We start from the raw sequence: 17,835 nt of genomic DNA, 5'->3' as shown, positions 1-17,835 counted from the left end.
GTCGTTTATAGTTATATGTATATCGTTTATAGAAAATCACGCTGAACATATTTCTCAAACGCCTCAAAAACACTTTAAAAATGCAAAATAAGTATAGGGCAGTGTAACCGAACGTTTCACCGCGATGAAACTCACAGTCCTGATCCTCTTGTCGGTGCACTCAAGGGCGAGTTTCTTGGCGAGACGCGTCACCTCCTCTGAAGCCTCCGCGATGGCCTTCGCCGTAGCTATCAACTCGCGCTTGCTACCTGCGAACACGAGAACAAACTTCATTAACTTTTGTAATGTAATTCAGTGTCCCGCAAACTTTTTCTGTTCAAGGTACATCTAGGAAAACAAAAAGTTTGCGTTTTAGAGGTATACCACAAATTAAAAAAATAGTTTTTAAGTAATATTAATCAACATTTATTGAAACCAAATAATTAGATGAACGAAACAAAACGCCTCGCTAGTGCGCTCGCGTGATTTGTGTAGGTATTTTACTTACCCTTACTTACTTACTTACTAAAATAATATGATCACGGTACACCACTGCCGTGGTACACACTTTGCGGAACACTAATGTATTTAATACAAATTTAAGTTTGAAGGTGGTAGAACCTTTTGTGGTTCGACTCCGGCGGCACCACCGCCACACCTCTTTCTACCATAACAGCAGTGTTAAGCGCTGCTGTGTTCCGGTTTGAAGGGTGTGGTAAGGGAGACATACTTTTCCGAGGCGTTCCAGCTTAGTCCTCAGGGTTCGGTACAACTGCCGCTGCCTATCTGTGGCCGACCTCAGGTAGGAATATCGAATCCTATCAGGGGCTCATCTATAATAATTATATTAAAGGGGAAAACTTTGTTTGTTTGATTGTAATAAATAGGCTCAAAAACTACTGGACCGATTTTAAAAATTCTTTCACCACTCGAAAGCTACATTATCCACGAGTAACATAGGCTATATTTTATATGATATTTGATAAATAGATTTGGAGGCGGTACAAAGTTTGCCGGGTCAGCTAGTTACAGATAAACGCATCGCTACACTCATTTTCTAAAACAGAACAAATGAAGGGGTGCCGGTGCCTACGGGATCGAAACACATGATTTCTACCAATATTATGCCGTTTTTTGAATTTATCTCAGGATAATGTTTCTTCTTAAAAGTCTGCTACCAATATGTATGAAGGTTTATTTTAAACCGAGCAGAGTGTACCACCCTCCATTGAAATAAAATATACAAAAAATACTATTTGTCTACATAATGAATTTTCAATAAGAATAAATGAGTAATATTATACATACAAATATGACACTAGATGGCGCTATACATGTTTGAATTGATATAAATAATAAGCATTAATAATAAATTATTTCTATTTAATTATTTTACGATAAAAGTATAGCATTGTATAGTTATAATAGTCATATATTATTAAAATAATAAATATTATGTACATTGTACAGTTATGAAAAATATCTATAGCAAATAACTTACCGCTGAGATTTATAGCGACCTCTAGTCCGTATGAAAGCGTTTGACAGAAGCGTATACACAATTATAATTATATACACACATAGACCAATGACGTATGAACCAAGTAGACTCCTAAGGCAATATTACACATATTATTAATAATCTAAATTATTCTAAGAGTAATATTATAGAGTAAATTGAGACATTTAACTATATAACGGGAAAACCCGTGTTTCTTGAGTACCCGTTACATATTCAAAAGTGTAGATAAGAGATTTTTCGAATGGAAATTAGTAAAGGAGTGTACTTGGGTGCGTAATTTTTTACAACAAATATTTACACATAAAAGCATTTTAAGTTGTTGATAGTATAAAAGCGTTTTGCACGATAATTATGTGTTAATATAACAACGGCCGACCAGTTACACGGATAAGTTTAATGTTCAAGTTGCAAAAAAATGCATAATATCTGTTTATAATAGATTAATGAATTATAATCAGCTTGTGAAGATTTTTTAAAAGCATAAAAGTATGGGATATGTTATATGTGAGATTGTATAGAGATGACGTGCAGTGAGAGAGGAGGACGTATGTGTTAGTATTGTGGTTTGGTGGGTAAAGTTGTACAGCGGTAGTGGTGTGGCATCAGTTTTATGGGACGGTGCGGTAGGGCGGTACGTTGTGGTGGGTGGGGTGAGGTCGTGTGGTGGGGTGGTGTGTTGACGTGGGATATGGTATGATGAGGGTAGATGGTAGATAAATAAATTGTGTCATATGTATACTTAAAAGGGTCGAATATGTAACGTATACTTTATGTAACCATTTGAACACCTGTAGGATCTATATTCACAAATAAAGAGAATTGATTTGATTTGTTAGGTCGAGGGTAGTGTAAAGGCAGGCTAAGGTGGTGGTGTAGTTCTGTTGGGTTTTGTGACATAGGTGGGGTTGTGTAGTGTCGTGGAGACGTGTGGAGTCGTGGGGTAGTTTGGTGTCGTGAGGTAGTGTGGTATTGTGGGAGAGTGTTATGTGGTGTAGTGTGGTGGTGGTGGTGGTGTTGTGTGGTGTATAACACAGGGTCAGTGGTGCCTCACCCTTGGAGTCGGAGCGCACGAGGTCGGAGAGGCGCGCCATGAGGATGGCCATGCGCTTGGCGGCCGCGATGATCTCGTTGTCCTTCGACGACCACTCGCGCACCGCCTTGTGCAAGTTGTGCGCCGCCACCTACACGCACACATACGAGTTGATATTGTGTTATGATTGTTTTTGGAGGTGGTTTGATTTCAACTGTTGGTTCCACTCAGGTATTTTGGTTTAAACAGGATGTATTAAGGGGAGACAGACGAGACGCTCCAAATTATACCACAGGAAGAGCAGATAAGGCTTCAATGTGGTTTTAAGGTGCAAGGTGGTAGAAAGTGGTAGAACACTTTGTGGTTCGGTGGCGCCACCGCCACACCTATTTCTGCATAATAACAGCAGTGTTAAACGCTGTTGTTGCTGGTTTGCAGGGTGTGATAAGAGAGACATACTTTTCTGAGGTCCAGCTTAGTCCCCAAGGGTAGCGCATCTGTGGCCGACCTCAGGTAGGAATATCTAATCCTATCTGAACTCGATTGCAGATGTCCATGAGCAGCAGTAGCTACTTACCATCAGGTGAACTGCATGCTCGTCTGCTACTCCTATATTGTAAAACTGACCAGGATAGGTTGGCTGGGGTGTGGTTGCCGCCTGAAGATGTCCTCGCCCTCGTCATCCGTGTCTGGTGGGGGCGGGCGCGGCGGTGCGGCGGCCACGCTGGGCGGGGGCGGGCGGGGCGGCGCCTGCTGGGGCTCCTGGAGGCGGAGCGCCGATAGGGCTTCGGGCAGCGCGGGCGGCGGCGGCGGCGGCGCGTAGTGACGCGCTAGGGCCTCCTCTACGCCGTTTGCCGCTTGGATTATCTGTGGATAGGGTTGTGTGTTACTTTAAGCGACTTCGAGAAGGAGGTTCTGTATTTGATTTTTTGTATTTTTTTTTTTGTTTAATTTTGAGATTCACTGTGGTTCAGTCCGTTAAGTAGTTTTGATCTGTATGGGCTGTATGTACGTTCTACAATCTTAATAATCGAGCAAAAGATTGTGGTTACAATTCATAAATGTGGAGGTTTCTTAATTTGACCATATGTATGTTTTTTTTTTAATGTTTTTTCGGGGTTAACTTCGTCGTTTATGAATCGATTTTGATAATTTTTCGAGGTGGTCGCATTATAAGAAAATCAGGGTCTGATACTAGCAGACCAGAGATATCGAGGGGACTTATTGTATAGTATATTAACATAAATGTTAGTAAGTTATAAATGTTACAAGTTACAAATGAACTCGTCACCATAGTAAATTGTACGGTACGTACCTCGTTGTTGGTGGCTCTTAATATAGAAATGAACGCGTCACCATAGCAAATAGTACGTTACTAACCTCGTTGTTAGCTGCCCGCCAGCCGGGTGCGGCGTTGCGGTCGCCGAGCGCGAGCAGCTTGGCGGCGCGCACGGCGGGCGCGATGGCCGCCTGCAGCCGCGCCTGCGCCGCCGCCAGCGCCGCCAGCAGCGACCCGTCCTCCGTGTTCTCGCGCTCCGCGCCGCCCACCAGCAGGATGCGGTTCGCGAGCCTACACACAGCCAACGATGTTATACACAACACACACACTCAACAACGCGCGCGCACGCACGCTCACACACACTCTCATACACGCCGAGCGCACGTACACACACGATCTGATACACGCGCGCGCACGCACGCTCACACACATGCACACTTTCATATACACGCGCACGCACACTCTCATACACGCGGCCACCAACAAACACACACAAACACACACACACACACACACACACGCACACTTAACGCAGCAACCCGTCCTCCGTATTCTCGCGCTCCGCACCTTCCCACCAGCAGGATGCGGTTCGCGAGCCTAAACATAACGACAACGTCATATATTACACACACAAGCACATACGCACGCACGCACGCACACATACACACGCACTCAACAACGCGCGCGCACGCACTTACATGCACGCTCGCACGCACACACACGTACACACTCATACACGCGCGCACGTACATACACACTATGTATATAACCATAATCTTTGTCTTCCTCCGTTATCTCCGCGCTAGGAGGATAATAGGTTTTGCCAATGTATACGACAGTAAGAATTTAGTATGTCAAATATCCTATTTGTAAGTCCATGCAAAAACAAGGATGTTAATTGTCAGTCAAGTCAGATACGAATATAGATGCAACGATACGTCATAATAAGTAAGAAAATGTCGAATCCAAAATATCGACATTTTATCCATATTAAACCATACAATATTACCAACTCGAAAAACTTAAAACTTCGATATATCGAATATTTTAAATATTGAAACTGTTACGCGGGTCCCTTCACGAGGGTTTTTAAAAAAAGGAAATTTCGTAACACAAAGAGAACTGGTTTATTGAATTAATTGAAATATAACAATGAAGTGAAAATACGGAAATTAAAAGACGTGTGGCCGAAATGAATAATTAGATCTGACTCCTCGAGTGAGAGCCCACCTGCCCTTTTATATATTAAATAATGTATGTGCAGCACTAGGCACTGCACTATAGGCTACATAGGCCGGGCGTAACAAAACAAATTAGTGAACGAAAAATGAATCGTGAAAATTTATAATGCTCCGCTAAAATTACGTGTAAGTGGCATACGCCACTTCCATCCCCTGCTAACAATATATTTTCATCCCTTTTTTGCCAAAAGAAGTACAACTTCAAAAAGAAATTGCTTACCTAGCAATAGCCGAAGTATTGTCCACCATCTTCTGTGAATCGTTGTTCCGAATCGCGTCCTCACATAAATATGTATGCTTTTGCATCAATTCACCTGCAGGACAACAATAATTTCAAACAATTCAGTTATTTAGTTTTCTTTACATAACATTAACAAGATGGCAATCCACTGAACTAATACGTCACTCCAGCCACTTATGGGGATCCGTAATCAACCGCAGAGAACCTTGTGTGGTTGGACTCCGGCACCACCACCGCCTCACCTATTTCTGCCTTATAACAGCAAAGTTAAGCGCTGCTGTGTCTGGCTTGGAAAGGTATGGTAAGAAACTTACTGATCCAAGGCTTTCCAACCTAGTCTTTATGAGTAGCAACGCATCTGTGGGCAGCCTCAGTTAATAATCTAATCTTATCCGAGGTTGATTACAAATGTTAATGGGCGGCAGTAGCGACATACCATCAGGTGTATTGCATGCACGTTTGCTACACGAAAATTATATAGTGTATTTTTTTAACGAATTGTATACAATTCATAGTAATTAATGAACGAATGAATTAATGAATGAAAAAATAATCATATTTAACATACCAGCAGTACGTACGAAGTCGAGTGGATCCACCGCCTGATCGCAGAGATCCCTGCATCGGAGAACGGCGTCCGAGTATTGGCTCTTCAGGTTCATGAAATGTTCTTCGGCTACCTGCAAACATTATTGTAAGTAGATTGTAAATTTAACTTATCGGTTGAATGTTACTGGTCTCCTACATATTGTCTATACAATATTGTTTATTAACTCACAAGCAAAATTGCTTTGTATAAGTTTTTATTTATAGTTCTAAATTAATAAGATTATGGTAGCTCGGATACACGTTAGCAAGAGTTTGGTGGCCTATAAGTGCGTAAATTTCACCCAGTTTACGCATACTTAATTAAGATATTATTTATCTATACTTATTTAACTACAAAGAAAAAAAGTTTTCAAAGGATCCTATTATTTAATTTAATATTATTAAAAAAAAATACATAGCAACTAAACAATTGACTAAATGCACATTTCGCAATTGGCGAAATGTATTGATGATGAATATCTAAACGAATGATTTTAAAAAGTTACTCTCGAAAATTCTATTCGCCATTTCAAAAGTTACTTACTTTGCTATCAGGGTACAGGAGACGAATCTTCCCGGCGCAGATCAGCTGTGGCGACAGCTTCTCCACCTGCACAAAAACAATATAAATGGTAACGGAAACAGTTACGCTAGAGCGTTACGATTATAACACTTAATAGATACAATATGACAGCTACACTGCCGTACCACCAACCAAACTTGGCCGTCCTCGGCGCTGCGTGGAGGAGGGATTTCCGAAGGAACGCAACCGGAGTCCTATTGGCGCGTTAGCCCGTCGGGCTCCGCCCAGGTGAGCGTGCCGCTCTACACCGTCTGGTGTGCACGACGGCATGCGACCATACATACCGCCGTCCATCCCGGGGTCGCAACCCCGGAAGCCCCTTTCAGTCGCCTCTTACGACAGGCAGGGGATACCGTAGTCCTATTCTACTCCCGGAACTACAGGGACGTAGTGCCACATACCTGGTGCGCGTGGTGCGCCAGCAGGTCGGCGAGGCGCTTGTTGTGTCTAGAAGTAGCGGCCACGACGCCGGCGGTGGCGGCCGCGCGCGCGCTGAACGCCTGTAGCGCCGCCGCGCGCTGCTCGAAGTTCGCCTCGCGACCCGGCGTACCTACAACACAACACGTTTAACGCTGTAGGACATTCAACAACAACAGACACGAATACACACAATAACACACTATAGATACTTTTTATATCGATTTTGATTTCAGCGCGATAGCGCTCGCGGGTGTCATGGCGTCCGCAGATGACGTCACACTACGTCATCCTATAAAAAAAGTTCAAGCAACACAGTGATGTGTGACAGTGCCAGAAAAATGACGTCATTCACCCCGATTAGCGTTTCAGATAAGATGACCCACTGGAGTATTCTATACTTTTATACATATTATTGAAAACATAATAAATTTTAAAGTTTATATTAAAACTGGATCACTTTTGAGAATCCATTCAATACATTGTTCTTATTTAAATAATTTATTCTTAATTTTTTTAGCACCCTCATCATGTCTATCTTACCTTCAGGCATGTTAACAGCGTCAGTGAAGTGCCTCAACGGCGCCGCTACGTCGATGAAGTCCTCCACCACGCGGTTGACCACCGCGCGCTCCATGCCGCGCTTCAGCTCGTGCAGCTTGTCTGTCAGCTCCCTGGTGACAGGTAGATGGACTGCTTAAAGCCCACATTCTCGCGAGAACCTTGCGAGAATCTCGCAAGAACGCGAGAAAAACCCGATTCGTATCGGCTCCTCATTCTCGTTTCTCGCGCTTTTCCCGCGTTCTCGCGAGAATGTGGAGCGGGCTTAAGGAATGGCATATGCGAGACTGACTTGCGGATAGACGGTGTCAGATCACCATAAAATTCATTTCTTCGTATATGATATATAGGGTGAAGTTTTCAAATAGGCTTTTAGGGCTAAATCGGAAACTACAAGAATTGGCAAAAATGATGTATGGCGTAATTTGGCGGATTTTGATAAAAACCAAAAGTGCATCATTAGACTCACCCTGTATATTTTATTGTATGGTAGTAAAAGAACGTGGGGTCCATCTGGTGGTAAGTGGCTTCTATCCCCCATGGATACCTATAACCAACCTCTAAACAGATTAGATTCCAAGCCAAGGTTGGCTACAAATGCGCCGCTACCCCTGAGGACTAAGCTGGAAAGCCTCGGAAATGTATGTCTCCCTTACCACACCCTTCAAACCAGACCACAGCAGCGCTTAACACTGCTGTTATAAGACAGAAACAGGTGTGGCGGTGGTGCCGCCGGAGTCAAACCACAACGGGTTCTACCACCTTTACGCCTAGTACGGAAATAATCACCTCGTGATAGCTCTCGCCTCTTCGGTGTCACCGCGGCCGCTCATACACAGATCGGCCAACTTGTCGGACAAACGCTGTACGTCCGAACACAGCTGCATTATCTCCGCCTTCTCGCGCCCTTGCAGACCGTCGGCGATCTGAAATTAACATCCTTACTAATATTATAAATACAAAACTCATAACTCATAACTCTGTTTGTCTGTCTGGTTGTGTCTTCTTCACGCCTAAACCACTGTACTTTGTACAAAGTGTATTTTGTACAAAGATAGTCTGAGACCCGAGAAAGGACATAGGATAGTTTTTATCCCGGAAATCCCACGGGAACTAGGGATGACGATCTAAGATCGATTAATCGGAGAATCGATCTTTTGGACCCAAAACATCGATTATTTTAATCGATATTAGTAAGGATTGAATCGTAAACTATGCATTTGATCAAGTGATGATCTTTAGCACAGTTAAAGGTACGAATTTTCAGTTTTATGTATGTTAGTGTATTATATTTAAACGCGGGCGAAGCCGCAGACAAAAACTATTAATCAAATAATATCGATATATCTTTCTTATAAGGAGTAAACGAGAGTGCAGTCTACAGGTCGGTAAGAGGTCATTTGTGCCCGTGGAAATCGAACACACTGGCACGTAGTGATTAACATTATCCACTGATCTATACATATAATCATCACCAACCCATTGTACATATAATCATCACAAGTGGAACCGTTTGTGGACATGGGTCTCTAAGAATGAGAAGCTTTAGGCTATAGTCCACCGCGCTGGCTAAGTGCATATTGGTAGACTGAACATATATTTAAGTTTTTTTTATATAAATCACGCTGATATGTAGGTTTCTTCACGATGTTTTCCTTCACCGTTTAAGCAAGTGATAATTCTAACATGCACATAACTTTGAAAGCTAGAGCTGTACTTATTATTACTGACATCTACATATTTTAAATTTCTTACGAAGCAAAATTCAAATAATTTTTTAAATCTTTTTGATTTCCTTGGCATATAAAGGTTATGTGAACGTAACCCTTACCCTCTGTCCCTGCGAGACGATGCTGTTGATCGCCTTCTGCCCTTCAACCCTTGTCGCGGGGTCGGACGCCGGATGCAACAACCATTTGTGAGCCGTTTCTAACCTAAAATGTATATGTTTTATAAGTAATTAGAAATAAAAAAAAATTTGTTTACATGTCAAATATTTTGTGATGTACATGACTTTGATAAAATATTATTCGATTCCCGCTTAGGTAAAAAAATTAAAAAAAAAAGATGCATTTTTAATTTTCATCAAAATCGGTCTCGCAACTCCTTTCAGTATTTTTTATAGCTTTGGATTTGGCCATGAAGGCCCACTTGAATAATTTACCTTGTATAATTGACATAAAAATGTTGTAAGGATTCTTAGTAGACAAATTTTCAAAACTGCTTCATAACGTGTTCATATTGAAAGAAAACATACAACGAATTTATAATAGTATATTTTAACTCTCTTAGGGGTCGTTTAATTGCTCCCCCCAGGGCAGAGCCCGATAGAAGGGCATCGCGTTAGGCGGACTCCGGTTGTGTTCCGTTGGAGATCTCGGAGTTCTCCACCAAACGCTGAGGACGGCCACCGGGGGGGTTTTAGTGCGGTAAAAATCCCACATAACCCGGCGTCACTCCCATGGCGTCGGGTACCTTTTGAAGGTTTCCCCCACGTCACCAAAAAAAAAGGGGGTCGTTACAAGGGTCTGCTTACCTACTTGTTAATCCTGCTTAAATTTTTCTAATTGAATATTAATAATTTAAATCCTCTCTCCCTTCCCTACTTAACTCCCAATAACAACTTTTTTAACAACCCAATGTCTGAGCGTTACCAAATACTAACCTCGCCTGGATGGTCTTATCACCCTGCTTCTCCGCCGCCCGCACACCTTCATTCACGATGGAGTCCACCTCGTTGATTTGAGTGCGCAGTTCCGATGCTAAGTTTTGTGCCTGGAAAAAATATAATATTTACTTGGTAATTTCGTTGAGAACGGAAAACATATGTAAAATTTTTACCCGTTTGCAGAGGGTAATATCTTTCGATCCTGTTTTTTTTTTTTTTTTTTATAATGTAAGAGTAGCAGACGAGCATGCAGGTCACATGATGGTAAGTGGCTACTGCCGCCCATGGACATCTGTAATCAACCCCAGATAAGATAAGATATTCCTACCTGAGATCGGCCACAGATGCGCCGCTACCCCTGAGGACTAAGCGCGAACGCCTCGGAAAAGTCTGTCTCCCTTACCACACACTTCAAACCTGAACACAGCAGCGCTTAACACTGCTGCTATTAGGTAGAAATAGGTGTGGCGGTGGTGCCGCCGGAGTCGAACCACAAAGGGATCTACCACCTTCGCAGTGTAGTGCTGTATGTAGGTATGTGTCATTATTTGGCGCACCCTACATCCCAAACGGATTAACGAACCGTAACATATGAGGTGTCGTCGGATTCGTCCAAGTGTGGAAGTAACATAAGCTACATTACTTCCATTTTTAGTTAATTATTTATAAGCAGTCGGGTTTTTTACTTTATCTACAGATATAATGTATAAATGCAGGTCTTACCTTAGGCTCCCTTCCGTGACCTATCTGTCGCTCGTCGCACAAAAGATCTGCGTTGATACCGCCCGATCTGAAAATAATTTTGTTTCTTATTATATCATAATAAATAGTTATATAAAACATGAATAAAAATATATAGTGTGATGAGATCGTTACACAAGGTAGACAACGGTGTGTCCGTGTTGCGTCCACAGCTGTTTTTTTATAACATAGGAGTAGAAGATGAGCATGCAGTCCACCTGATGGTAAGTGACTACTGTCACCCATGGACATCTGTAATTACCCCAGATAGGATTAGAGATTCCTATGTGAGGTCTGCCACAGATGAGCTGCTGAGAATTAAGCTGGAACACTTCGGAAAAGTATTTCTCTCTTACCACACCCTTCAAACCAGAACACATCAGCGTTTTACATTGCTGTTATTGTGTAGATGTAGGTATGGCGGTGGTGCTTCCATGGTGGAACCACTGCGGATTCTAATATGTCTGTGGTGCTTATACCGTGAAACCACAGCGTGTTCTACTATGGCGGTGGTGCTTACATAGTGGAACCACAATAGTATGACGGTGTTGCCTCCAAAGTGGAGCAACAGCGGGTTCAAGCTGTGGCCGTGGTTCATCCACAATGGAGCCACAGCGTGTTCTACTATAACGATGGTTGTAGCCACAGCGGGTTCTGCCACAGCTGCGCTGACGTCAGCACGGCGCGCTGGTAGTGTGGCGGAGCACAGTGTAGCCGCAGCGGTGCTGCCACAGTGTAGTTACCTGGCGGTGCGGCGCACGGCGTCCGCGTGCGCGGGCGGCAGGTGCTCGGCGGCGCGCTGCGCTGACGTCAGCACGGCGCGCTGGTAGTGTGGCGGAGCACAGTGTAGCCGCAGCGGGTGCTGCCACAGTGTAGTTACCTGGCGGTGCGGCGCACGGCGTCCGCGTGCGCGGGCGGCAGGTGCTCGGCGGCGCGCTGCGCTGACGTCAGCACGGCGCGCTGGTAGTGTGGCGGAGCACAGTGTAGCCGCAGCGGGTGCTGCCACAGTGTAGTTACCTGGCGGTGCGGCGCACGGCGTCCGCGTGCGCGGGCGGCAGGTGCTCGGCGGCGCGCTGCGCTGACGTCAGCACGGCGCGCTGTTAGTGTGGCGGAGCACAGTGTAGCCGCAGCGGGTGCTGCCACAGTGTAGTTACCTGGCGGTGCGGCGCACGGCGTCCGCGTGCGCGGGCGGCAGGTGCTCGGCGGCGCGCTGCGCTGACGTCAGCACGGCGCGCTGGTAGTGTGGCGGAGCACAGTGTAGCCGCAGCGGGTGCTGCCACAGTGTAGTTACCTGGCGGTGCGGCGCACGGCGTCCGCGTGCGCGGGCGGCAGGTGCTCGGCGGCGCGCTGCGCTGACGTCAGCACGGCGCGCTGTTAGTGTGGCGGAGCACAGTGTAGCCGCAGCGGGTGCTGCCACAGTGTAGTTACCTGGCGGTGCGGCGCACGGCGTCCGCGTGCGCGGGCGGCAGGTGCTCGGCGGCGCGCTGCGCTGACGTCAGCACGGCGCGCTGGTAGTGTGGCGGAGCACAGTGTAGCCGCAGCGGGTGCTGCCACAGTGTAGTTACCTGGCGGTGCGGCGCACGGCGTCCGCGTGCGCGGGCGGCAGGTGCTCGGCGGCGCGCTGCGCTGACGTCAGCACGGCGCGGAGAGCGCGCTCGCCTGCGCTGTTGCGCTGCGCTGACGGGTCCTGCGCACGGTACACGATATCAATGAAATTGGTGTTATAGTTCGCAAAAACCTTCTAGTCCGCTCTGATTCCCTTGTTGAGAGTAGGTGTAGTAAAATAGACGAAGCGCGCGAACACAACTACAAGCATATACTCCGTAGCAACAGTAAGGGCACACTAACGCAGCTATGTATGTAACCCGCGGGCAAGAACGTGCAACGGAGGGTCTCGCGCTGTCTTCGTCCCGCTAATATCTACAATTTGCTATTGTGACGCGACTCGTTTCTATATTCAGAGCGGATTAGAAATTTGGTGCGGTTTCTATTGGATAATTCTTACAAACAGAACCTCATTTTTTTTTACTTTTAGGGTTCCGTATCCAAAGGGTACTTTGAAAAATTAGAGGCCTGAAATTCTGTTTATTCCACTTTGATCACTTGGGTGGCCATATTCCAGTCATAATTTGACTGTGGTCACCTGGCACATGATCACATAAGTGATCATAGGTGACTCCAATAAAATATGTTGTCGTATATTTTTCCGCTTTTCGTAAAATCAACCTCGAACAATTCAATACAAGTACACTCACATTGAGAAATTCATGTGCCATGCCCATTTTGGTGTGTATGACGCTTTGCAACGCTTTCAAGACCGCAATGTTGTCTTTCTCCCCACCGTCCTCCACATACGATGTGAGTTGAAGAACCCTGTGAAATAATTATACATATCACATTTAATATGTTTTAAATATACTATTTACTATTCTCAGTGAATTAATATGTATACAAAGTAATGTTCAAAAAAATCGAGAAAACTCGCCTAATAATCTCATGAATCTCATCAGCCATCCGTTGGGCCAAGTAGTTCCTGTTTTCTGCGGCATCCTCTATACCCTTACCACCTGAAATAATGAACATTATTTAATTGTCTCATGTATTACATAAAATTTTATTGTGTACATAATTTTACATTCATCATCCATCGACAGCACATTTCTGTCAGAGCTGAGCATGGGTCTCTTCCGATTGTTTTTTTTTTTATAATATAGGAGTAGCAGACGAGCATGCAGTCCACCTGATGGTAAGTAGCTACTGCTGCCCATGTATATGTGTAATCAACCCCAAATAGGATTAGATATTACTACCTGAGGTCGGCCACAGATGCGCCGCTACCTCTGAGGACTAAGCTGGAACGCCTCGGAAAAGTATGTCTCCCTTACCACACCCTTCAAAACACAGCACCGCCTAACACTGCTGTTATTAGGTAGAAATAGATGTGGCGGTGGTGCCGGCGGAGTCGAACCACAAAGGGTTCTACCACCTTCAAAGAGAATGAGAAGGATTAGGCCATAGTTCACCGCGCTGGCCAAGCGCGAATTGGTAGACCACATATCTTTGCGCTATTTTTAAATCTTTCGTATGCAGGTTTCTTAAAAATATTTTTCTTCATAGTTAAAGCAAGTGATAATTAATTTGTAATGCGCATATTTTTTGCATGATCGTTTCAAACAAGACGACATTATTGATTTATATCTGTTGCTTGAATACATAACGACACATTTGATATTGTTGCGCTTGGCCAGCACGCACGCACACACACGCACACACACACACACACAGTCACATACACACACACACACGCACACAGCCACACTGACCCTCGGTGAGTATGTGTATGTATATCTTCATGGAGCAGATGAGCACGGGCGCGAGCCGCTTGACGCTGTCGAGGCAGCGCGCCAGCGTCTCCGCGTGCGGCGGGTGCGTCAGCTCGGCCGCTCGAGCCGCCACCTAGCGAGCGAAATTAGAAATTATATTCAAAAAACACTAATCGCGACCTAGCGACCGAAATGAAAATTTACTTTAAAGAAAAAATAAATGGCTCCGCTTTAAAAGGTCTTTATAATAGAGGAGCAGCAGACGAGCATGCCGACCACCTGTTGGTGAGGCGTTACGTGATTTATCCCATAGAGATCTGTAATCAGCCCCAGGTGAGATTTCTACCTGACGTCAGCCACAGAGAGATGCCCCACTAACCCCGGGATAGTCAGTAAATGTCTGAAAGGCATTTCCATATGCCCCCCTTACATACCCCCCGCCACCCTTATAGCTCAGAAATGGCAACACCTTTGTAGTTGACTTTAAGTACTGTTAACTGTATAAAGATAACACTTATCATCAGATGGACTACACACTCGTTTGCTCGTTCTATATTTAAAAATAATAACATTTAGGCTTTATTTATATAAATGAGGATACTCTATTATATCTATTCATAAATAACATTTACTACCGATGCTCCATTTGTGTTTTATAATAATTACAATTCACCCCACGCCATACAATAGTAAGTAGGACTCACCTCCCTTGCGGCCCTGGACAACGCCGGCGATATGTCCCTCAGGAACTGTACCAAATCCTCCATTGTGTCGATGACCTCCGCCACGCCCAAGTAATCTAGCACCTGTTAAGAAAGGACATTACATGAGTTAATAAATTTTGAAAAATAGAGGTCTCCCCGCTGGGCTAGGTGATCATGCCCGGGACAGTCTCAGTTCGGAGCTTGTATATGTACAAGATGTTTAGAAAACTTCGAAAGCGTGATTCAGAATATTCGTGACGCCATATCTTTACGAGTAGCGGGAAGTCGCTACAAAACCATACTACAATAAACACATACACAAGTGCAGAAACGGCGGGACAGACAGAATAACTGTCAATAATCAACCCCCACTTTCACTTTCCATGCACGAAGTATCCCCTCCAGTATTCTACAACTTAATCATTAGGCTTAGAACACACTGAGCGTTTTTCTTCCGGCTACGCGTAAGGACTCGGTTAGACGCGCAATGATGACATGTGCAATATGCTAGGAAAATGTAGATAAACGCTAGTTTGCCTTTAAAAAGCAAAATATCGGAGGTGGTAGAAAAATGCCTCGTGAGTTCTCACTCTTAGGGCCGTATTAATAAACAGATCTCAAGTTTGAGATCTAACTCAAGTGCCATCTTAAGTTCGTTATCGTATTAATAAACAAAACTTAAGTGTCAAACATTAAACGCGCTCTCACTTGAGATTTGTCATCGCATTCGCTAATTAATAAATGAAACTCACGTCTCACGTAGCCTCTTGAGATGCGTTCTGAGATGGTATTTGCTGAGTGTAGTCGGACCTTGACTTGAGTCGACGTTTACGTATCGGCGAGAAATGGATTTTGAAAATATTTTAGACGAAATAGATTATTACGATTATTATGAATGATTACGATAATATCGATGATCGCTTTAATTCTCGGTTACCGAAAATTTATTTAAGGGACGCTCAAAATCCTTTTTAAATGCCTATAAATAAATTTCAAAAAAGGTATAGATTCTATTTACACTTCTCTTTCACAGTATCACTCAATTTTATATTAATTTATATCTTGATTCAACTATTAGGATTTAAATTTTTATGTTGTATTTTTTTTAATTGAATGGATTTTTTTTAATTAATTGTAATGAAATTATTTTATTTTTTATTCTTTCTCACGTTTTAACCAGGTTTGGTTGATTTAATTAAGATTGCAATTGTAATTAATATATATATTTTTTTATAATATAAGAGTAGCAGACGAGCATGCAGTCCACCTGATGGTAAGTGGCTACTGCCGCCCATGGACATCTGTAATCAACCCCAGATAGGATTAAATATTCCTACCTGAGGTCGGCCACAGATGCGCCGCTACCCCTGAGGACTAAGCTGGAACGACTCGAAAAAGTCTGTCTCCCTTACCACACCCTTCAAACCGGAACACAGCAGCGCCTAACACCGCTGTTATTAGGTAGACATAGGGGTGGCGGTGGTGCCGCCTGAGTCGAACCACAAAGGGTTCTACCACCTTCAAAATATATTTAAACTCTTAGAGTATATTTCTGTAATGTATTTTTTTGTATATCTTATTATTCAATACATACAAAGTTTAACCAAATGTGTAAGGTAAGGCTGGTATGTGTCAAAAATAATACAAATATAATTTTATAAACAATATATTACACAAAACTGTTTCTAGTATTACAATTATAAAAAATAGTTCCTTTTCAAAGTAGATTTAAATTTTAAATTACTCAGCTTTACCTGAAAGAGAAAAACCAGAAATACTTTATAATATAACCTAATTATATAAAATAGGAAACTTATTAAATTCTATTATTCCAAATGTAGCTTTAATTCATAATATAGTTCTAAAAAAAATAAAATGAAATTCCTTATAATATAATCTTTTATATTAAATAGGAAATTTATTATTACTTAAAATGTAACTCTAAATTATAATACCAAATATAGGTTTTAAAATATATACCTATTGTATCTTCTCTGTTTTTATTGAATATAATAATAATGTTATAAGTAAATTACAGCTAATACCTAATAAAATCAAAAGCTTTTCTTTTTTTTCTAACATTGAGGCAGCAGGCGGATGCAAAGATGGTGAACAGGGTGGAGTGCTAGGCTTGATTATAACTTTCTCCTTTTCTTGTGTATCATTAGGCGCGGCGTAACAGTCATTTCTAAAATAAAAAATAATATTAGTAATGCAGTCTGAAATATTACTAATTATTGTATAACATTAACTAACGCATAGCTAACTATATTTAGATATGTAGATGCAGTACTTCAAATAGTTAGATATGTAGAGTAACTTTTAAAACATTTAAAATACATACCTGATACAGTGTCGGAATCATCATCAGCACTAACAAGGAGCCCTGGAGTCAGCTACGATACATCTGGATTCATTTCTGCGTCACTGGTAGAAGGGCCGCCTCCATTTGACACCGCATTAGTTGTTTACTCGTATCCTACAACATTATCATAAATATAAAATCATGCCATTTTTATCAAATACAAGTCATTTGTATGTATAAGTTTCTGTTCATTCTAAATTAATAAGAGTATAGTAGCTCTGTAGGGAAGTTAACCTATACTACAGGTTTTTTACCCAATTTAGGCAGCTGACGATACTGAATTAAAATAAACGATTATTATATTCATGAAATAAATAATTATTATTATTTGGTTTAAGGTTATTGATAAACATGAAAAATAGATAAGTACTTACTTGACGGGGTATGTGGGAGCTGGCATTATATTCACTAGCAATTTTATACCATGCAGAGTTCTTCTGTTGCGAACAATATCCGTCAATTTTAATACACTCCACTACACTATTATATGAAAACGTTTTTTCAACTTCCCTAAATATGTGTTTCTTATTCATTTCCATAATAAAACAGTCCAACTAATGTAAATACAGCTAAATAATTCGCACTTCACAACC

The 17,835-nt window shown here is 42.7% G+C and overlaps 1 protein-coding gene and 1 long non-coding RNA gene across 2 annotated transcripts in view; both read right to left on the bottom strand.

Moving 5' to 3' along the window:
• Vinc (vinculin) overlaps positions 1-17,835 on the bottom strand; it is a 61,245-nt gene that overhangs the window by 6,103 nt on the left and 37,307 nt on the right. The window contains exons 5-22 of the mRNA XM_073089845.1: positions 14,878-14,979; positions 14,174-14,306; positions 13,336-13,417; positions 13,106-13,223; positions 12,416-12,537; positions 10,833-10,899; positions 10,107-10,216; positions 9,273-9,375; positions 8,231-8,367; positions 7,424-7,554; positions 6,865-7,013; positions 6,425-6,490; positions 5,861-5,972; positions 5,272-5,365; positions 3,912-4,101; positions 3,159-3,398; positions 2,553-2,682; positions 136-248 (exon numbers count right to left, since the gene is read on the bottom strand). Coding sequence (XP_072945946.1) covers positions 136-248; positions 2,553-2,682; positions 3,159-3,398; positions 3,912-4,101; positions 5,272-5,365; positions 5,861-5,972; positions 6,425-6,490; positions 6,865-7,013; positions 7,424-7,554; positions 8,231-8,367; positions 9,273-9,375; positions 10,107-10,216; positions 10,833-10,899; positions 12,416-12,537; positions 13,106-13,223; positions 13,336-13,417; positions 14,174-14,306; positions 14,878-14,979 — 2,199 coding nt within the window. The remainder of the gene's footprint in view (positions 1-135; positions 249-2,552; positions 2,683-3,158; positions 3,399-3,911; positions 4,102-5,271; positions 5,366-5,860; positions 5,973-6,424; positions 6,491-6,864; positions 7,014-7,423; positions 7,555-8,230; positions 8,368-9,272; positions 9,376-10,106; positions 10,217-10,832; positions 10,900-12,415; positions 12,538-13,105; positions 13,224-13,335; positions 13,418-14,173; positions 14,307-14,877; positions 14,980-17,835) is intronic.
• LOC140754758 (uncharacterized) lies at positions 16,528-17,332 on the bottom strand. Its single transcript, XR_012103699.1, has 3 exons — positions 17,222-17,332; positions 16,923-17,065; positions 16,528-16,631 (listed from the first exon to the last, which is right to left on the bottom strand). It is a non-coding gene; the product is annotated as an uncharacterized LOC140754758 (long non-coding RNA).

Source organism: Epargyreus clarus, unplaced genomic scaffold (assembly GCF_041222505.1).
Source record: "Epargyreus clarus isolate Ecla_fem2 unplaced genomic scaffold, WU_Ecla_fem_2.2 ptg000031l, whole genome shotgun sequence".
In the NCBI taxonomy this organism is placed as follows: Eukaryota; Metazoa; Arthropoda; class Insecta; order Lepidoptera; family Hesperiidae; genus Epargyreus; species Epargyreus clarus.
The sequence above is the reverse complement of the archived record's forward strand: the minus strand, read 5'-3'. Positions and strand labels throughout refer to the sequence as shown.